We start from the raw sequence: 23261 nt of genomic DNA, 5'->3' as shown, positions 1-23261 counted from the left end.
TACTCCTTGTTTAAGTCTAGTTTTCAACATTGTTTTAAATGTAATATAAAGAAAAAGTATTAAAGGAGATTTTCTAAGTCAAGTGGAGCGTTACTATGTAAAGCTATAAATGTTGTTATACTCATTCTCACAGCATACATGTACTGAGTACCTACTATGCACAAGTCACTTTTTGGGAGGATATATTGAAGGTATTTGAATATACCTTTTGATTATTCAAAGGGTCATTAGTAAGCTTAGCTAGGGATGAAGTTAGAGCTAATTTCAGAAAAGTAATGATGAAAACATAAATCTATTTAAACAACCTTGTTTAAGAGAAGGTATGTTAAGACGAGAAAAAAACATTTTATCACCATACTGATAACCCTAAGAATGTTTACTTTGTTCTTAACAAAATACTTTTAGTATTTTATCTTTTTCTTAATATGGAATAGATATAATATACATACTTAAAGCATCTTTCTTTAAATGAATGAATATTATTTTGTTTTGTAAAATAGACCGACTAAGATAAGGGTCTGGAGTCCTGAAGTAACTATGGGTATACCCCACTTTAGAAAACACCAACCTCATTACGTCTGACCAATGACCTGGAATACAGAATGATGTAAGTGCCTGAAGCTTGTCATATACCGATATAGCAACAGAGGCACTTAATAAACCTACTTAGTTATCCTAAATGTTAACAGATGAGTAAAAAGTAGAACATTGCTAATTTAAATATTTTTTTCTTTTGGGCTCCTATATGTCCTCACATAGAATGCAACACAACCTTAGATAAAATTTTAGATATACATTTTTTGTGACAAAGAAAGGTCCCTCAATTTTCTTTTTTTAGTTCAGTCATTCCACACATGCTTACAAGCACCCATAGGGCTCTAAGATATAGGAAACTTACTCAAATGGGCAGAGAAAAATATACATACATAAATACCACTACAATATATACTGTACACCATTAGGTACTTGAATATTATTTTATTTTTATTTATTTTTTAATATATTTTATTTTATTAAATTAAGTCCTATGATTATCTTTTCTTGATATCATTTATTCTCAATCTCATCTTGACTTCACCTCTCCAATTTCTACTTTACTCCTAAACTTAAGTAACTAGAGATTTTTACTCTATTTTTTGAACTAGGCAAAATAAACTGATGAACAAAATAGATCCAGAGACATAGAAGCATGGAACAGACTGTTGAATATCAGAGGGAAGGTAGGGATGGGTATGTAGATGGGAAGAGATCAACCAGGGAACTTCTGTGTATAATCCATGGACACGGACGGTAGTGTGGTGGGGACAGGGGCAGGGGGCAGGAGCAGGCTAGAAGGGGTCAATGGGGAAAGGAAGAGGACATAAAAAAAAAGAGCTTAACAGGGGAAAACATTGAGATGTACTGGTCAAGGTACTCCAGTACTTTTAGCACAACAATGACCCTGTTTAGACTTCTTCCCTTAGCTTCTGCTTCCTTACCTTGGTTTACTGATATTCACCGCACAGAGGGGCAGACCAGACTATGCTTAGTTGCACTGAGGACTAAATATGGGAGTGCTGAGTAGTAGAAGCCTTCTGGATTTTATAGGGAAAATATTCATAAATAATTTGAATAACTGGCCTAAAAATTTATTAATTAAAAATAATCATTTAAATTCTTACCTGTAAAAAGAAAAAAGATCAAAACCATTATCATGGTATAACCAAAGTACAGAATTGTACTTGCTGTTCCTGTGATCTGAAGTTTTGAAAAGAAGTAGTGTATGGCATATATTAAGAAATAAACTGCAGTAAAGCCACTAGTAAGGAACGAACGCCACTGCCAATGATAATCCTAGGTAGAAAAGAAAAAAAATCAAAGAACAAGAATTAATTTCAAATTAATAGATAACATGTAGCAGAATAAAGTTACAAATCAAAGATAGCTAAGTGAAATAGCCCATAAACCTAATGTTTTATATTGGTTCCGGTCTTTTCTCCTACTGAACTTTGTCAATTTCCCTCCTCACTAAAGGGACTAAAAAGCACTTCCTATCTTTGGTGGAGCTACTCAGCACCGGCTAAAAACATGTGGAAAATCTTAAACAGTTTATGAATAATGAAGCATTAAACTATATTTTAAAATGTATGCTTCCCAAAGAAAAGCAATATACTTTTTACTTAGATAACTTACTTACAAGGCTTATTTACATTTACATAGTTCAAAATTAAACCATTGCGTACTGCATAGAAATCTCTAAGACATATGCCAGGGACCGCACGATTTTGGGCAAACTGCATGTTATTTAAATCATCATAATGCACTTTAGGTGTTGTTTTTCAATAATTATAACATTTTTATTTACAAAAACAATTAAACAATTAAAGTTCCTAGTACTTTTTTAACATATGGTACTGCGTAAAACATTTTCCTCTATGAAGAGGGACCAAACAAAATTTACGTAAGTGTCTAGATTTGCTCCTTTTTCACGAGAACACTCGTGAGCGGTCCTTAACAGATGGCGCGCGAAACATGAGAACAAACTCCTGAGCGGTACGAAATGTGTTAACATCACTTATCTTATAGTCTAGTCAACTATATTAGGAAGAAGATTAGTCTATTAAGTCCTGGTTGAAATCCATTTTCAGTTATTACTAACACTAGAGGCCCAGTGCATGGATTCGTGCACTGGTGGGGTCCTTCAGCCTGGCCTGTGGGGATCGGGCCAAAACCGGCTCTGCAACATCCCCCGAGGGGTCCTGGATTGCGAGAGGGCGGTTTTTGGGTGACGCACCCCGGAATTGGGCTCCCTCCTCTCTTCTCCCAATATTATGTCACTTTCTGTATCTGTCTCGCTTCTTTCATCTCACTGTACCCTAAAAGTTTGGCAGTAACTGACAATTTGTGGGCATTTAGCTGCAAAATGCAATTATTTAGCAAACAGGATTTACTTAGCCTGGAATCTAGTCGGCCTAGGGCAGGACCCTGCTCAATGTCAGGCTCTTGTTCTGCCCAGGCGGAGTCCTGTGGCAGGAACATCCTTCTTCCCACCTGAGCTGCTCCTTCACCTCCTTCCCTCCCTGGAGGTTGCCCGCTGGTGCTAGTCTGCCCAGAAGGAGGGAAGCCACAGCTGGTTTCCCAGTTGAGAGTGGTAGCAGGAAAATTCGCTGCCTCCACTGGAAATCAATATTAACACATTGCAGACCAGTAGTTTTATTGCTAGCTTTACCCAGTGGCCAGATAAATTTCTATTGAATGAGTACAAAAAACGTTTTACATAAATGTTAAAAGCACGCTTTAAAATTAAATACCCATTGCATTTTGAAGTTATTTATTACATGTTCTTACAAGCTAATATCTTTTTAAAGAATTCTCGTGATTGGCGACAAGCCTTAGAAGAGAAAAAAATGAGAATTCTCATGATCCGTCTGCAATGTGTTAAGCGGATGAGCTGGCGTGGGCACCAGACGTCGGGGCTGCAGCCAGTAGGTACTGCACGTCTCATCATTTAGCTCATCAAGTCAACAAGTTTCTGTAAGGGCCAGATCCACAACCTCTGCAATGGGTTAGAGGCCTGGTGGGGAGCCAATGGGCTAGCGGCCCGGTACACAGATTCGTGCACTGGTGGGGTCCCTTGGCCAGGCCTGTGGGGATCAGGCAGAAACCGGCTCTCTGACATCCCCTGAGGGGTCCTGGATTGCAAGAGTGTGGTTCTCGGGTAACGCACCCCAGAATCGGGCTCCTTCCTCTCTGGTTCTGGGTGCGTCACCCGAGAATTGCAGCTGCCAAATCACTGCAGCTTGGCAGTTCCTGTGTTGAGCATCTGGCCCTCGTGATCAGTGTGCGTCATAGCTACTGGTCAGCCGGTTGCTTAGGCTTTTATGTATATAGATAATTTAAACAAGGTAAGTGTTTAAAATAGTTCTTTCTTTCATTTACTTATTTAACTTTTTTTTTTAGCTCCTCATGAGAGGATATGTTTATTGATTATTTTTAGAGAGAGGAAGGGACACAGAGAGAAACATCGATCAGTTGCCCCACAACATATGTACGTGTGCCCTGAATGGGAATCAAACCTGCAACCTTTTGGTGTACAGGACAACGCTCCAACCAACTGAGCCAGGGCTAAAACAGTTCTTATTTTTACATAAAGTGGCTTATATCTTAGCAGGAGATCTGTGAAAGAAATACTTCACTATCTCTTCTACCCTTTTGAATATGTGAAAAGCATACCAAGATTTAAAAAATCCACACAAAAACTAACAAAGCTAATAAACAAATTCAGCAATGTTACAGGATACAAAATCAACATGAAAATCATTTGTTTTTTTCACACCAGCAATGAACAATCCAAAAAACAAACATTTTCAAAAACCATTTACAGCAGCATCCAAAGGAATAAAATACTTAGGAATAAATTTAACTAAGGAGCAGAAAGATTTGTACACTGAAAACTACAAAACTAAAAGAAATTAAAGAAGACTTAAATGGAGAGACATCCCGTGTTTATGGATTGGAAGACTTAATATTGTTAAGATGGCCATTCTCTCCAATGTGATCTACAGATTCAATGCAATCCTTATCAAAATTCTAATGTCCCCCCCCCCCTTTTTTTCCCCAGAAATGGAAAAGCTGATCCTCAAATTCATATGAAATTGCAAGGGGCCCTAAATAGCCAAAATAATCTTCAAAAACAAGGACAAAGTTGAAGGACTTAGCCTTCCCGATTTCAAACTTACTACAAAGCTATGCTAACCAAAATAGTGTGGTACTGGCACAAGGATAGCATACATACCACTGGAATAAAATTGAGAATCCAGAAATAAACCTATACATTTATGGCCAATGGCCAACAAGGATGCCAAGATTATTCAATGAGGAAAGAAGAGTCTCTTCAACAAATGGTGCTGGGAAAACTGGATATTCAAATGCAAAAGAATGAAGTCAGACCCCTAACTAATACGATACACAAAAATTAACTAAAAATGAATCAATGACCTAAATGTATGAGCTAAAATTATATATTAGAAGAAAACATAAAGGTAACCTTAGATTTAGGAATAAATTCTTAAATATGGCAACAAGAGAAAAAATAGATAAAAATCAAACTCATCAAAATTAAAAACTTTCATGTAAAGGATATTATCCAGAAAGTGAAAAGACAACTTACAGAATGGAAAAAATATTTGAAAATCATAGATCTAATAAAGATCTAGTATTCAGAATATATAAAGAACTCTTACAACCCAATAAAAAGATAAACCACCCAATTTAAAAATGAGCAAACAAACAGAATAGACATTTCTGCAAATAAGATATAGAGATGGTCAACAAACACAAGAAAAGACGGTGAACATCATTAGTCACTGGAGAAATGAAAAACCACAATGAGACCTACTTCACACATACTAGGATGGCTATTATTTAAAAAAACAAAATAAAAAAATAACAGTGTTGGCAAGGATGTGGAAAAATTGGAACCCTCATGCAACTGTTGGTAGGAATGTAAAATGGTGCAATCACTGTGGAAAACAATTTGGTGGTTCCTCAAAAAGCGAAAGAATTACCACATGACTCAGCAATTCCACTTCCACATACATACCTCTCAAAATAGAAAACAGATACTCAAATATCTATACATCAAAGTTCATAGCAGTACTATTTACAATAGCCAAAAGGTGGAAACAAACCTAATGTCCACCAACAGGTGAACAAATTGGGGTGTATCTATACAATGGAATATTATTCAGCTATAAAATGAAATGAAGTACTAATATGTTACAATATGCTGAACCTTGAAAACAGTCTGCTAAGTGAAAGAAGCCAGACCCAAAAGGCTACACATATTATATGAAATATCTGTAGAGACAAAGCAGATTGGTGTTTTGGGGAGGGGAGATGGGAAGTAACTGTTAATGGGTATGGGATTTTATTTAGGGGGGGGATGATGAAAATATTTTGAAACAAGATGGAAGTGGTGGTTATACAATACTGTAAATGTAGTAAGTGCCAATGAAATATTGACTTTAAAATTATTGATTTTATGTTATATGAATTTAACCTTGATTTTTTTTTCTTCTGGGAAATTATTTTGTTTTTTTAATTTTTCAATTACAGTTGACATATATTAATTTTGGGTGTACACCAGTGATTAGACATTACATAACTTACTAAGTGATCATCCCAATACATCTCATACCCATCTGACACCATACATAGTTATTAGAATACTAGAGGCCCGGTGCATGAAATCTGTGCATAGGGGTGGGATGTCCCTCAGCCCGGCCTGCATCCTCTCCAATCTGGGACCCCCGGACATCCCTCTCACAATCTGGGACCGCTGGCTTCTAACCGCTCACCTGCCTGCCTGCCTGATCACCCCCTAACCCCTGCCGGCCTGATCGCCCCCAACTGCCCTCCCCTGCTGGCCTGATCGCCCCCAACTGCCCTCCCCTGCCGGCCTGATCACCCCCTATCTGCCCTCCCCAGCCGGCCTGATCGCCTCCTACCTGCCCTCCCCCACTGGCCTAATCTCCCCCTAACTGCCCTCCCCCGCAGGTTGATCGCCCCCTAACTGCTTACTCCCCCGTGCAAGCCTGATCTCGCCCCTAACTGCTTGCTCCCTGCTGGCCTGATCGCCCCTAACCACTTGCTCCCCTGCTGGCCTGATCACCCCTTACCGTCTCTGCCTCGGCCCCCGCCACCGTGGCTTTGTCTGGAAGGAGGTTGGACATCCAGAGGATGTCTGGTCAGTCTGGTCTAATTAGCATATTACCCTTTTGTTAGTATAGATTATTGACTATATTCCTTATGCTGTACTTTACATCTCCATGACTGTTCTGTTAACCTTAATTTTTTAAAAAAAGCATCTCAATTTTAACAAAGTTAGATTTTATCTCCTATAAAGAAAGTAACTATAAAAAAATGATTTAACACAACCTAAATCTTTAGACATCAACTCTAACCTATTATATAGGGTGCCATCATTTTGCCAGGTTGCCATGAATATCACATTACAATGTAATGTTTTAATAATTTTTTTCACTAAAATCTGTTTATGTTTCCTAAATTTTCAGTCTAGAAATATCTGTTACAAAAAGAATATTAATCAAGTCAGACATTTAAAAAAATAAAAATTTAGCATGATGTGCTATTCTTAGAAAATTAACATTTTAAAGTTAAGCTCAAAGTAAATACTATTACTGAACTGGGATACAATCTTAATTCAATCCTAAAAGGACTACATTTAACTTAGGAATACAGGTCAATTTCTACCTTAATGACACATATCTGCAAAAATTATTTCAATTAATAGTTTCAGTCTTATGCCAAAATTATACCATGTACAAATTAATGTAAGTGAATACTGCTAATACATACCTCAGCACATAGGTGGAAATAGCAAAGAAGTATAGTTGCTTCAGAACATGTAATAACCAAAATGATAAACACCAGAAACAGGAAGCCAAACATGTAGTACATCTGGTGTGACCTATAATCAAACATGTCAAAATGAAACTATATTTTCTCTCTGACATAGTAAATAACAATCTTTTCATTTTTCTTGAACTGAAAATGTTTGCTGTTTCTCCCAACTAATTAAGATACACCTTTTTTTTTGTAAAATATATTTTTTAACATATGTTTTTACTGATTTTAGAGAGAGGGAGGGAGGAGAGAGAAACATTGATGTGAGAGTGTAACATTGATTGGCTGCCTCCCGCATGCACCCTGAGCTGGGATCCAACCTGCAATCTGGGTATGTGCCCTGACTGGGAACTGAACCAGGGACCTTTTGGTGCACTGGACAACGCTCAACCAACTGAAACACACCAACCAGGACCACATTTTTTTTCTTTCAAATTTTGATTTGAGAGAGAGCAGAAGAAAGAGAGGGAGAGAGAAATATCAATTTGTTGTTCCACTTATTTATGCATTCATTGGTTGATTCTTGTATGTGCCCTAACCAGGGATCAAACCTGCAACCTTGGCCTTTTTGGGCTGATGCTCTAACCAACTGAGCTACCCTGACAGGGTCTTCTTCCAACTAATCAGAGAAGACAAATTCTTACAGATTTAGACAAGATAGGGTAGGAGTGGGGCAGGGAAGGAAGGATATGGCAATGTCATGGACTTTGCCTTCCTGCTCAGGTAGAACCTAAAACTCTTATTTATTCAAATATGCTTAGTCTGTCTACTGGTAAGTCTCACAAATTTGATAAAAAATTAATGGAAAGGCATAGCCAAACTAAGAAATGGCCACATTTAGTATACATATTATAAAAGCAGTTGCATTTGGAAAATATTATAATAAACCTGAAAGAAAGAGGTTCTAATCACTAAAAAGCTTAAATTTAGTTCTCACTTTATGCTACCTCAAACCTCGATACTTTCTGTAACATATGTCAATGTGATCAAATAACTATCCTAATCCAGTATGTCCTCGGGTTACGTCAGAGATCCGTTCCTATGGCACAACGTAAGGCGATTTTCACTGTAAGCCGGAACCCATCTACTTAAGCATCTACGTCACTCACATGGAGCACATACACAGCAGTAATGGAGTGAAACAGTAAAAAAAAAAAATTTAAAAGAAAGATAACAATTCCTGATCTTTACTTGTGGTAAATAAATAATAAAAAACATAAAGCACATACGTACATACGTCAAAATGACAGAACTTTTGTTTTATAAATAAATGGGAGATGGCAACGTAACCACGAAATGACGTTGAGTCCTACGTATCCCGAAGACTGTATACACCCTAATGGAGTGGCTCAAAATTAACTCTATGAGTTTTTCAATGAAAATAAGAAGTCAGAGAATGAAGTACTCTTGGGATAATAAAGGACTTTGAAAGGTTAGCTAGCTCAACCCTTCCTCCAAAGCCTGCTCGAAACCTCTCGATCAGGAGCTCAGAGTATCTTCTCTGAAGCAGTACAGATGACTTATTTAAGAACATAGGTTTGGAGATTTGGATTAACTTTTTTGTTACATGGTAACTATGTGACACAGGCAAATTAAATTACTTAACTTCTAAAGCCTCATTTTTATTCTGTAAAATGTGGATAATAAACATCTCACAGAGATCTGAGAATTAAGTTAGAGTAAGAATTAATAAGCCTCAATTAATCATAGCTATCACTATTATCTTTTTCCCACATGAAAAAAAAATTACTTTTTTGCTCTTAAGATATCTGATTATTGGAGAACAGCTTAAATTTGTAAGATATAAACAGTAATCCATATAAACAAAAAGAGAAAGCCAGTAATACATATAATGGTAATTGCAATAAGAGGACTTAGTCCTTAGCTTACCAAATACTATTCAGAATGAAGAAAAGCTGTATAAAGATGCACCCAAAGGGCAAAATTCCTCCCATGATAATACCAGGCAATGGCTTTGTGTAGAAGGACTGATCAGGAATCTGACGTGGAATCTGATTGGTTCGAACTGGGTGTTCAATGGCCTTCAGTAAAGAAAGGATTCATAATTACATATATACTTTAAAATTCTTCTCTGTACTAGATTATTTGCCTGTTTTTTTTTTCTCAGCTTCCATGGTGACATTAATGGCAATACAAGTCTACCTAAGTCATCCCACAGAAATCTTTATTTAGAAGCCACAAACCAGATACTATCCGGTGCAACAGTCTGTCTACTGGAACAAGCCACCACTGTTTCCAGCAGTTATCCACTGACTAATGGCTTTACACAAAGTATGAAATACACAGGAGATAATATAATACTTGGAAAATAATAGTTAATAAAAAGGTTTTTTTCCCCCTTTTATATATATACCCCCTGTAAGAAATCATCTGATTCTTAAATTCTGTCAATGTATTTTTATTTAGAGATGGGCGATGTCATCTTTATTAAAATAGCTCAATTTTACTAAGACTGAAGAACATGAAGAAGACAATGAATATATGAAGCTTTATGACTATAAGGTATGGGAGATGTTCTCAATTATTCTCTCTTTCATAACACATTACATGATAGTATAAAAACACTAGAAACGAAAGTACCTAAACATAGTTACATGAGAGGGGAAAAGGGCAGGTATGTACAAGTTCATTTTCTTGCAAGAAAGTTCAAAGCATACTTCTAAAATTTTTGTGATGATACATAAAAATTTAAAACTTGTCAGTCTCATTGAGATTATACTTCCATGGACTAGATTATTATACATGTAGATATATGTATATATGTGCATAGAATCATTACATATCTTTCTTCAATTTTTATATTTTATAATTTTCAGTACTTAATCTGTAATTTAAAAAATTTCAAACAGTCATTTTACTATTTATGCTATTTAGATTTTAAACCATAAATTAAACAAAATGTCAAAAAACTGAAAAATCTTTTAGCAGACTGGCATGGTAGATGCGGTGGAGACTATGAAGCACTTATAGTTTCTTCCAAAGGTTCCAGGTTGCCTTACAAAGTATACTGTGATACGTTATTTCTTTTAACTTGTAGACTGAATATTTTCAGAGAAGAGCAAGGATAGTAAAGTTAGAGAATGACACTGAAGAAAAAATTCTAATTTTCTTCTTAGCCTGAGGGTAAAAAGAGGTAGAAAAAGATAGAGAAAAGGAAGGGAAGGGCTGAACTTGATTATAATCTTCCTTAAAATCAAGTATTAGCAGATAAATATATGAAATTTATTTCAAAGCTACATATTTTAAAAACTGCTAGTCTTATTTTATGGTCACTTTTTTACTTCACTTCCTAACCCATACTCTTGGTTTATTTCAATAATGCAAACTAGAAACACTTACTGTTAAGAAAAAAATGCACATACTTCTTAGGTTAAAAAAAAAAGTAAAATAATTTATTTTAATGTCAAAAATTCAGAGTTTTAATTAGTTTAAATTAGCTTTTCATTTCCTATCAATTTGTATTAGTTTCCATTTACTTAAAAAACTTTGAAATCTAACTTTATATCTGTAATCTCTCTACCACACTCCTGAGTATATATGACTTTTTTTTAAATGACTGCAATCAAACTTTGAAGTCATCAATTTTCTGTGAAATCCAGATCCCACAGGACAAGTCTGTATCTTTTAGAAACATATCTTTTAAGGTGGCATACATTAGTTCCCACAGTTGAAATTCATTTGAATAAGTTAACACCTATACACTTACATTTTTCTTAAAACCAAAGTATGCACCAATAAATGTTAGAGGCACAGATATGCAGAACCAAAGGGCCAATATGGCAACCAGTGTTCCAAAAGGAATAGCTGCTGAAGATCCTTCTCCCCAGAGAATCAGATTCATTATAAAGAAGTCAGCAAATACAATCCTGAAAGATAAAAGAGGCTTTTAGGTAAAACTTGAGTTAGAAACAAAATGAAATAAATGGTAGCTATCATATGTAATAATATCACAATTTCTGTGTTATACACAAAGAAAAATTGCTAAGTCATAGGCTATGTGAATATAAAACTTCGTAGAAAATGTCAAATTGCTCTTTAGATTGGTTGTGCCTAATTTAAATTCCTATCAGCAGCTTCTGTAAGTTACCTCTTTTTTAAAAAAATATATTTTATTGATTTTTTACAGAGAGGAAGGGAGAGGGATAGAGAGTTAGAAACATCGATGTGAGAGAAACATCGATCAGCTGCCTTCTGCACACCCCCAACTGGGGATGTGCCCACAATCAAGGTACATGCCCTTGACTGGAATCGAACCTGGGACCTTTCAGTCCGCAGGCTGAGGCTCTATCCACTGAGCCAAACCAGTTAGGGCTGAAAGTTACCTCTTTACATATTTTCGTTATATTTGGGATTGTCAGATTTGTTGTTTAATTTGCATTTCCTATTGACAATTGTAGCTGATCATCCTGTGTTTGTTGGCTTCTGAGGCCTTACCTTTTGTGACTTGCTGGTTACATCTACTACTCATTTTTCATTTGGGTTGCATGGCTTTTGCAAAGTCACATATGTCAGCTTTTATATACTCTAGCAGCGAACTCCTTGTTAAATATCTTGTTCTCCAGTTTATGGCTTTCAATGAACTCAAACATTTAAATATGTGTACTTAATTTCCTTTCAGTCTTTTTTCTATGAGTACATTTTAGAAAACACGACTATAATCATACTACAATCACTTCTATATAACCCACAGAGTTTTTTATTCATCAAAGTTATCACTTTTTCCCCTCTATCCTTTGGGTAACTTGTTTAAGAAAAGAAAGCTTATCCTAACCTTCTATATTTTCATCTAATTGTTATGCCTGTTACATTTAGATTTTAATCCACCTAGAACTGATTTCATGTGTGAGGTAAAAACAGAATATTTCTCCCTTCATATAATCAATTGTTCCAGCATCATTTTATGGTTCCTCTGGTTTTTGATGCCACATCTAGCATAATTCCATATATACATGGTCTATTTTTGTGTTCTCTGTCTTGCTAGCCATGGGATATCTCCAAACTCCTTCAGAATACTTAAGTCTTCTCATCAAGTAACATGGTGAATTTGTATCTTTTACTAGTTAATAAGCATTGTAGATTTGTCATATGAATCGTGCCTATTTTCAGAAGTTACTTCAGGTATTGTAAATGTTTTCTGTTGCTAATATTCCTGTAAATAGATTTCTCTTCCCACAAAAATACCACTAGGATTAAAATATTTAATTTGCTATTGGTGGTATTCATGATCTTTGAGTATTAGCTGATATCTAGCCATTCTGCTAAACTCTTAATTCTACAAGTTTTATATATCTGAAATTTGTTAATGTTCTTTATGTACAAACTGTCACCAATAAATAATAATATGATCTCCACTTTTGGAAATGTATTCCTTGTCTCATTCTGTGAATAGAACTTAAATACAAAAGTGATTTAATAAAAATGTGTCTAGTGTTTCATCATTAAATGATGTTCGTTTTGAATTAGAGATGAGATTTTTATTAATATAAGAAAGCATTTCTCTATTAAATTCTTTTTAAATCTGGAAATAATGCTTAATATTATCAAATTACATTTTGTTGTATCTACTGTAATAATTATATGCAGGTGTTTATTTATATAAAATTATATGAATTTAATACTATTAAATGATGCTTCCTTTCCTAGGTGAACACCAATTTCTCTTGCTCCGGGCGGGAACTTGGGTTCTTGGCTGTGTCTGTCTCTATCTCTCTCTGTTTACCTCACCATCCTACTGATGAACATCTACTTTTAAAAGTGGAATCAAGAAGATCAGAGAAGGGTTTTTCAGAGACATAAAGGAACAGGGAAGGGATAATTTCTATGAAGCCAAAAAAGGAAGGAGTTTCAAAGAGAAGGTATCCCAATGTTAGACAATGTTGAGAGGTAAAGACAGAGAAAAACATTTTTAGATTTGAAAATGGTAACTTTAGAGAGAAGTTCACTAAAATGACAGGAGGAAAAAAAACAGATGGCATGGCTTTATTCTGTAAATGTATGTTGAGAAAATGAGAGAAAGGAAGTGTAGACTTTTTTTCAAGGTATTTTGTTGGGAATGGAAATTAAATAAGATAGTAGAGAGTATGGAAGCTCTTTTTAGGATTTGGGACACCTAAGCATATTTGTAGGAATAAGATATGAAACACATGAACAGAACATAGAGAAAAGGAGAAATAGAAGCTGTTAGAGATCGGGGGGACATTTGAAAGGCAAGATTCTGAAGGAAATTATGGCCGAGTCCTGGTAAGGAGGGACACTTCCTAAGATGACAGCAGAAAAAAGAGGACAAAAGATACAGCTTGAGAAAAGCATACAAATTTGAACAGAACATGAATGGCTGAAAGGCATGGGAATCTTCAATAGATGAAAACCTGAGAATATTTATCCCAAATGTTTATTAAAATTCTGGCTATTGTTACTCTTTCACTTCTGGCCTGCAAATGAAACAGTCCTGGCTTCTAGAGTTAACCTTTGGCTTGCTTTACTGCTGCTGACTTATTCAGAGGCTAGTTTTTGCCCACCAGAAGGGGAGAGTTTGGGGAGTTGGGAAGAAATGGGTTCTATTTCTAGGGTTACATGTACATCAGATACTTGCTATCGGAAGCTGCCCCCAAAGGGACATTTTTGTTTTGTTTTTATATGCGGTGGCTTCTAAAATTTTTCAAAAAAATTTTGGTATATGTTACTCTATATAATGGAATTAACTCTAAAAAAGCAGCAAGGCTTTCGATAAAAACCTGAAAATGTATCCCTGCCTGAATTATACCAGGTGAGGATTCCTTTCTATGATCATGCCATAAAGCTTTAAAACACAGCATACACAACGACATGCCATACTAACTTCCACAGACTAAGACAAAGATTTAATCACTCTGCAAATGTTTATTAAATATTTATTTTACCCCTTTTGAAAAATTCAATTCATTATCTTAAGTACATAGTTTAGAGACCGAAAAGATTAAATGGATTAAAAATTTGACAATATGACTATGTTAAGAAAATTATTATGGAAAAATTCACTTACCCAGGACAAAGAAATGCTGTCAATAAAACATTTGTTTTCCACTTCTCACCTCCAAAGGCTGTCGAAGAAAACAAAAATGGCATAATATAAAGACTTTTCTTCAAAGCTATACTCTAAGTCTGGTATTGGACAAACTGTCAAGAGTCCTGGGTGCCTTTCCATAGAAAATGGCATTAAGAAATGATTTGCTATTCCTTACCCAAGTGATTCAAATCAGAGATGCACATCACAAGACTGCCCTAGGTAAGTCCTACTCTAATGATTTTTGCTTCAGCATAAAATAAATCTAGTATCAAAGGAAAGTCATCCATATCAATTTTTCTTTCCCATTCTTTTTTCTACTTCAAAATAAAACAAACCTATCTTCTAGGCCAGTTTCAATAATGGGACTGAGTAGAAAAAGGGCACTCTAGAGGTTCTTGTTTATCTTGAGGTCAGTCTCAGAATCTATATATATAAAAGCCTAAACGACCGAATGACCGGTCGCCCAGTCACTATGATGTGCACTAACCACCAGGGGACAGATGCTCAATGCAGAGGATCAGGCTCCCTCCTGTCTGGATTGGGCCTGTGGGGATCGGGCCAGAACTGGCTACCTGACATCCCCCGAGGGGTCCCAGATTGCAAGAGGGTGCAGGCCAGGCCGAGGGACCCCACCGGTACACGAATCCATGTACTGGACCTCTAGTTTGTTATAAAACCAAGAACTCTAAAGCCTGACATGCAACACATTTAAACTTCCATACTAAGTCTGAATTGTAAAGATTCCTTTAGCACTGTAGTTACTGTTAGAAGGAGCGTGGAAGTGGGAGATCAGTGTCATATCAGGTGATTATGAGTAGAAGGGTTATGACCACTTGACAGAACAGATTTGCTTACGAACATTTTACTCTCCTTTGCTCCTTCCCTCTTCAATTTTTTCCCCCACTTAAAAAATAAAAATAAAAAACTCAAGTACATAGAATAAAAAGTGAAAAGTATTCCTCTGCTCCCAGTTTAAAAGTTGGGGATGAAACTGGCTGAGATCTGAGAACAACTTTGATTGTTTAAAAGTGTTAACACAATTTATAAGCAAGTACCACTTGCCCAAAAGAAAATGTCAATTATATATATGATTTGAAGTCAGAGAACTATTCTCAAGAGACTATTGTGAAATTATTAATTTTGGGTTTAATACAATTCCAATCAAAATTCAAATGATATTTTTTAAACATCAGAAATGACTCTACATAATGAAGTACTTTGTGACTGAGGCCAAGGAACAACACCTCTCAGAACATTCTGCCTGATTAATATGCTACTTAATCTGTAACTGGGAGATCTTAAGAATGAAGAGGAGTTAGGGGGATTTGTATGGGATGAGGGAGTATGGACTGGAACTTCAAGCAGAGGAAATAGCATGTGGAAAGGTCCTTAGGCAGGTGTAAGGGTCCACTACGTGATTGAAGAACTGAAAGAAAGTCAGCATAGCTAAAACAGTAAGAATGGGGGCCCAGCTGACATGGCTCAGTGGTTGAACATCAACCTAGGAACCAGAGTTTCTGATTCAATTCCTGTCAGGGCACATGCTCGGGATGCTGGCTCAATCCCCAGTGAGGGGTGTACAGGAGGCAGCTGATCAATGATTCTCTCTCATCATTGATGTTTTTATCTCTCTTCTGCTCCCTTCCTCTCTGAAATTAATAAAAATGTATTAGAAAAAAGGGGGTGGGGAGCTTATGTGTAAGCAGTGGTCCAACTATATTTGACATGTATTAAAATACACATGACCATCTTAATTCTGTGTCCTTTAGTAAAGGATGTAAGAAAAAAACTTGACAAAATTCACAGAAATTAAACACACTTATGCATACATACATACAGACTTGATACTCTAGAGAAAATTGTATCTGGCAAAGTCTAACTAATATTTCTACTTTGGGTTGAGTCTAGCCCACCATACATTAAGGCCAGCTATGTAACCCTACTGTTTTAGCTCAAGCCTTAACATCGTTTTCAACCCTAGCTTGGTCCCATCTCCCTGGCACTTTAATTCACAGATTACCTATGAAACCATCTTAGTGGATTTCAGGATTCCTAAATCAGGCAAACTCTGGCAATCACTACCCCTGGCGAAGGAGCTTTCTAAGCCATCTAATTCCAACCCATCTTTACTCTGTGGCCCTAATCCTTTTATCCACTGAACTTTATTTTTGGAAAGCAAGAATATATGAGATTGCAACCAACTATATTACAAAAGTAACTTACTTTAAGGCTCTTTTAAAAAGTGAGATCTTAGTTTACTTTAAATACAGTTTATTTTTATAAATATTACATTAATTATAAGTATGATTTCTCTCATGTAAGAAAAGGTATCCCTGTATATATTACTTGTTTTAGTGATTAAATTGGTGATAACTATTTGTGACTTTCTTCATTAGTCCACATATGTTTCCATAAATGTAGCAAATTAAATTGTTCAGCTGAACTTGTTAAGTCAAAATTAAAAGAAAAAAAAAGATGGGATGGTGGATAAGCAGCACCTAAATTTGCCTATTTCACTGTATAAGCATCTTTTAACAAATAAATCTAGGGATAGTCATCCACTTCACAAGCTTCTTTTAAATAAAGATGCACACAGTGGTCACCAACCGGTAGTCCACGGATCACTGGTGGTCAATGAGGTCTGAAAGGTTGGTGACCGCTGGTTTAAAGCATCAACAAGTCTCACACACAATGATATAGCATATTAGATTCGCCATCTGACACCTAGTCAGGATGGCTTTTACTTACACTTATAGAATCTGGCAGTGACATAGCCTGCAGGAGTGCCTAACAGCACCCATAGGACCACAGCACAAGTCATCAGTGCTCCTCTGTTGGCAGGTGACAAAAATCCCAGGCAAGCAAAAACTAAAAAACAAGTAATTTAAAGTTAGACAATTTAGTAATGTTTTCTTTGTTGTGAAGTGATATAACGCCCCACTTTTTGACCCTGTCTGGGTAGCTCAGTTGGTTAGAGCGTAGTCCCAATAAACCAAGGTTGGAGGTTTGATCCCCAGTCAAGGCACATACAAGAATCAACCAATGAATGCATAAATAAGTGGAACAACAAATCAATGTTTGTCTCTCTTTCTCTCTCTCTTTCAAACCAATCAACAAATTAAAAAAAGAAAAACACACTTTAAAAATAATAAACTAGACACAACTTCATGACAGTACACTATCTTACCATGCGGCCACACTAAATCTTAGTAATATTTAAAGGACTGCATCAATAGATCTTACATAAGGCAAGCTCCACTTTGGAAGGGTCTACATGTAAGACCCCATCTCTCCTGTTCTCAGAGGAGGCTGACCGAATGCTCATTAGTACTCTCAGCTCTTCTAAAATTAAAATACAGCTTTTTAAAATAACATAAATACATTATATTAGAAAGATCATACACCATGACCAAGTGGGATTTATTCTGGGGATGCAAGGCTGGTACAATATATGTAAATCAATAAATGTGATACATCACATAAACAAACTGAGAGACAAAAATCACAATCATATCAATTGATGCAGAAAAAGCCTTTGATAAAATCCAACACCCTTTCTTTTTTATTTTATTTTTCTTTATTGATTAAGGTATTACATATGTGTCCTTATCCTTCCAGTGCCCCCCCCCCCCCACTCATGCCCTCCCAACAAACTTTCTTCATAAAAACTCTCAGCAAAGTGGGAATAGAGGGATCATACCTCAACATAATAAAAGCCTTATATGACAAACCTACAGCAAAAACTAAAACCATTTCCCCTAAGAACAGGAACAAGACAGGGATGCCCACTTTCACCACTCCTGTTTGACATAGTACTGGAAGTGCTAGCCATAGTGATCAGACAAGAAGAAGAAATAAAAGGCATCCAAATTGGAAAAGAAGTAAAACTGTCATTATTCTCAGATGACATGATATTGTACATAGAAAACCCTAAAAACTCCATAAAAAAACTACTAGACTTAATAAATGAATTCAGCAATGTAGCAGGATACAAAATTAACACCCAGAAATCTATGGCTTTTTTATACACCAATATTGAATTCACCAAAAGAGAAACTAAAAAACAATCCCATTTACCATTGCACCAAAAAAATTAAGATACCTAGGAATAAACTTAACCAAGGAGGTAAAAGACCTGTACTCAGAAAACTACAGGACATGGTAAAAAGAGATAAAGGAAGATACAAACAAATGGAAGAATATACTGTGTTCATAGATTGGTAGAATCAACATCATTAAATTGTCCATACTACCCAAAGCAATTTATAGATTCAATGCAACCCCTACTAAAATACCAATGGCACATTTCACAGACCTAGAACAAACTCTCCAAAAATTCATGGAATAAAAAAAGACCCACAATAGCCACAGCTATCCTGAGAAAGAACAAAGTTGGAGGGATCACAATACCAGATACCAAGCTATATTACAAAGCCACTGTTCTCAAAACTGCCTGGTACTGGGACAAGAACAGACATATAGACCAATGGAACAGAACAGAGAACCCAGAAATTGACCCAAGCCATTAATGCTCAATATTTGACAAAGGAGGCAAGAGCATACAATGGAGTCAAGACAGTCTCTTCAATAAATGGTGCTGGGAAAATTGGCCAGATACATGCAAAAAAATGAAACTATACCACCAACTTACACAGAAATAAACTCAAAATGGATAAAGGACTTAAACATAAGATGGGAAAACAAAAATCTTAGAAGAATCCATAGGCAGCAAAATATCAGACATATGTTGTAGCAATATCTTTACTGATACAGCTCCTAGGGCAATGGAAACTAAGGAGGAAAAAAAACACAAATGGGACTACATGAAAATAAAAAGCTTCTGCAAGCTTTTGAAGAAACGATCAACAAAACAACAAGAAAGCCCACTGCATGGGAGAACATATTTGCCCATGTTATCTCCGGTAAGGGTTAATTTCCAAAATTTACAGGGAACTCATACAACTTAACAAAAGGAAGATAAATAATCCAATCAAAAAATGGGCAAAGGACCTAAATAGACACTTTTTGAAAGAGGACATTAGGAAGACCAAGATACATATGAAAACATGCTCAAAGTCACTAATCAATCATCTGAGATGCAAATCAAACCAACAATGAAGTACCTGCCATTCTCACACCTGTCAGAATGGCTATTATCAACAAATCAACAAACAACAAGTGCTGGCAAGGATGCGGAGAAAAAGGAACCCTCATGCACTGCTGGTGGGAATGCAGACTGGTGTAGCCACTGTGGAAAACAGTATAAAGTTTCTTCAAAAAGTTAAAAATGGAACTCCCATTTGACCCAGTAACCCCACTTCTAGGAATATGTCCCAAGAAATCAGAAACACCAATCAGAAAAGATATATGCACCCCTATGTCCATAGCAGCACAATTTACCATAGCTAAGATTTGGAAACAGCCTAAGTGCCCATCAGCGGATGTGTGGATTAAAAAACTGTGGCACATCTACACAATGGAATACTACGCTGCTATAAAAAAGAAGGAACTTTTACCATTTGCAACAGCATGGATGGACCTGGAGAGCATTATGCTAAGTGAAATAAGCCAGTTGGAGAAAGATAAATATCACATGATCTCACTCATTTGTAGAATATAATGAACAACATAAACTGATGAACAAAAATAGATCCAGAAACAGAGAAGCATCGAACAGACCATCAAATCTCAGAGGCAGGGGAGGGTTGGGAGGGAGGTGTAAGAGATCAACCAAAGGACTTGTATGCATGCATGCATATTGCATAACCAATAGACACAGACACTGGGGTGGTGGGGGCTTGTACTGGGGGGTGGGAGTGGCCAGGGAGGGGTTGGTGGGGAAAATAGGAGATATATGTAATACTTTAAACAATAAAAAGACAAAAAAACAAAAATAGTAACATCAATAAAAATATTCCCACTATGAAATAATCTCACTTTTTGTTGGTTTTTAAATGTCCTCTGGGGTAAAAAAAACCTTCTAACATTCAAACATAAGACATAAGACAGAATCTAATCAGAGAATAAAATAGGGAAAAAAGATTTCATAGTACTATTAACTTTTTGAATACAAGTTGCTAAAAGACTTGATCAATCACTTGGGAAAATTCTGGCTCCTACCCTTATTCAGTTGGTTAGTTTTATTTGTTCTTCTCTATATAACCCTCTCTACGAATAAAAGACTTCTAACTTTAAGCTGGACCTCAGAAGTTATGACTTGTACAGAAAGTCAAGTAGCTTTCTAATCCCAGGAACAAGGAAAGTTCCTGGTATTTCCTCTGAGGTGCACATAACCAAGTACATGTCCATTCACACCTTCTGATCAGCACAGAGGGGTCAAGAGGAGAAATTCATGATCAGCAGGAAAATAGTTAGGATAAGGTCAGATCTATCAGAATTTCCGCTATATGCACTGCCCGCCCCCCTCAGGACTAAGAAATGGACTGTTCTGAAGCCGAAAAGTTCATATTCAAGCTTTTAAGGGAAATGATCCCTATTGTTTTCTATCCTAGGTTCTCTGAAACTTTCCTTCCTCACAAGTTTACTTCCTAGCTAACCCCAACAAAGACCAGACAGTGGCAAAAGGCAGCTCCAAATAAAATTTTAAAGAAGAATTTTACCCTCAAGCATCTATTCTGCTCTAACTCCACCCTGGTTCTCTGGTAGTCTAGAGCTTTCATACTACCTTGGCTGGTTCCAGGTATTTCATGACTTCTCCCATCCTATCCTCTTCAGTGTAATATACTTACTAACTGTAGCCCTACCCATAGCAGCTGCATCTCTTTACTAAATAAATACATATATTCTAGTTAATCTTCAAATTAGTCTTTAAACTGAACCTGGAGATGTAAGTCAGTAGTTCCCAAACATGTTCATGTGCCAGACATTTCAAAGTGAAAATCCTCTTTGTAAAGCACTTATGCAGTTAAAATTTATTTTTTGTTCCTTTTAAAAGGCCCTCTGGGGTGAAAAAGCCTTGTAACATTCAAACATGAGAGACAAAACAGAATTTAATCAAAGAATAAAATAGGGAATAAAAAAATCATAAAAATTTAGAATTTTACTAACAGAAAATGACTTTAGTATTAAATATTTATAGGCACTGAACATAAGAACAAATGTTCACTGAAAAAATTATTAAAAGGTCAGTGGTTCCTGAATTCTTCCAGTAACATTCATTTGTTACTGTTCATCATTAACAGGCAACAATGAAGGAAACATAAAAAAAATAAATTCAAAATTTAGGAAGTTTTATTCGAACTTTTTTTTCCTCTTAAAATTAGAAAAACTGGAAGATCCTGGAAATAAGAGTATCAGAACCACTCCTGTGGCCAATCAATACCTCTAAATTACGTCTATTTTTAAAAACTGATTGATCTAATCAACAAAAATTAAGTAAAATTCCTGAAGATTTTCAGGTGGCATAGGAGAAGATCCACTCCTCCCCCACCCCACAGGAAGATCTTTCCTGAACACTGCTAGGGAAAGATAGAAGTCTTTCTTCCTAAAATTCTTCCAAGATGAGAAAGGTATACAAAAACCTTCCTGCCCTTCTCACTGAATGTCTTGGGATCTAATCATACTGCTCCCAGTGGGGCGGGACAGTCGGCCTGCGTGACCCTGCTTCCAGGCTACCCAGACTCAGACCCAGATGGTGTTTCAGGACCTAGTCATCTCCAGCTTCAGTGCTGCTATGACAGAGGCCGGTATCTATGCAGCTGAATAGAGATATGAAGGGTCAGCTTTTGGGAGCAGCTAATCCCACCTCAAGTCACGTACAGCCAAAACACAGATTTAAATGCCAAAAGGACTCTTAGAGACAGCTAGCCTAGCTACCTCACTTAGAAAAACTGGTTTTCAAACAATCTATAATAATAAAAGCGTAATATGCTAATTAGACCAGGCGTCCTTCCTTCCGTAAGAAGCCGCAGTGGGCAGGGGCCAAGGCCCTTGCATGAATTCCATGAATCAGGCCTCTAGTTATTTAGAAAAAGTATTTTCTATTTAATTTGCAATTAACACTTACACAGAGTCACAAATGTCATAATTAAAATCTGTGTTCCCGATCCTAGAAAGACTGATAGCAGCATCCCTTTTCTTGGAGGACGGAATATATCACCATGAACTAGTTTCCAGCCAAATTCTTCCTGGGCATCCTCCTAAAAAGAAAATGAAATTGTTTGTCATGTGATATCACCAAGACAACTAGACAGTTTATCCACTGTTGAATAGACTGATACAGAAAATTTTTTAAAAACTTACAAAGGTTAATATTTATTTTAATTTTGAAGTATAAAGCTTGAATTATGGAGCTTTACAGTTTTCCTGAATTGTTTTAAAGGAATGCTGTGTGTTATGGTCTACTAATACTATAGTTACAGAGAAATTTTAAAAAGAAATACAAAGATAATGTGCTGCCTACCTAGTTCTAGTCTAAGCTTTATGATCCAACTTAACATCTTAATTTTTAATCACACTATCCTTTTCAATCTACATTCATTAATCTCCAAAATAAACTAGATCTCATACCTACTTTGCTGGTACACAGCACTTACACACACACTGGGAATTAGACTTTACCTTGTCATTTATGAGGAATGTACAAATTGAAGTTTTACTAAAAGTACAAGGACTCTAAGTGGATTAAATAAAATTATATTTGATATTGGCTTCAAAATAATTGGGGGGAGGGGAGGTGAGTAGGTGGGATTCTACAGATAAAACAAAACTGAACATGAGTTGGTAACTGTTGGCCCAGGGTGATGGGTCTACTAATCTACTTGCCAGT

General features: G+C 36.2%; 1 protein-coding gene across 2 annotated transcripts in view; it reads right to left on the bottom strand.

Annotated features, from left to right (window-relative positions):
* The window catches only part of TM9SF2 (transmembrane 9 superfamily member 2), a 64309-nt gene that overhangs the window by 1771 nt on the left and 39277 nt on the right, over positions 1 to 23261 (bottom strand). The window contains exons 10-16 of one of the 2 annotated variants that reach the window (XM_006100641.3): positions 22500 to 22632; positions 17222 to 17341; positions 14450 to 14507; positions 11135 to 11294; positions 9298 to 9449; positions 7360 to 7471; positions 1662 to 1833 (exon numbers count right to left, since the gene is read on the bottom strand). In XM_006100641.3, coding sequence (XP_006100703.1) covers positions 1662 to 1833; positions 7360 to 7471; positions 9298 to 9449; positions 11135 to 11294; positions 14450 to 14507; positions 17222 to 17341; positions 22500 to 22632 — 907 coding nt within the window. The remainder of the gene's footprint in view (positions 1 to 1661; positions 1834 to 7359; positions 7472 to 9297; positions 9450 to 11134; positions 11295 to 14449; positions 14508 to 17221; positions 17342 to 22499; positions 22633 to 23261) is intronic. The other variant, XR_002832097.1, reaches the window with a different exon arrangement.

The sequence above is a fragment of the Myotis lucifugus genome, unplaced genomic scaffold (assembly GCF_000147115.1).
Source record: "Myotis lucifugus unplaced genomic scaffold, Myoluc2.0 scaffold_320, whole genome shotgun sequence".
Classification (NCBI taxonomy): Eukaryota; Metazoa; Chordata; class Mammalia; order Chiroptera; family Vespertilionidae; genus Myotis; species Myotis lucifugus.
Note: the sequence above shows the minus strand (reverse complement) of the source record. Positions and strands in the feature narration are given on the sequence as shown.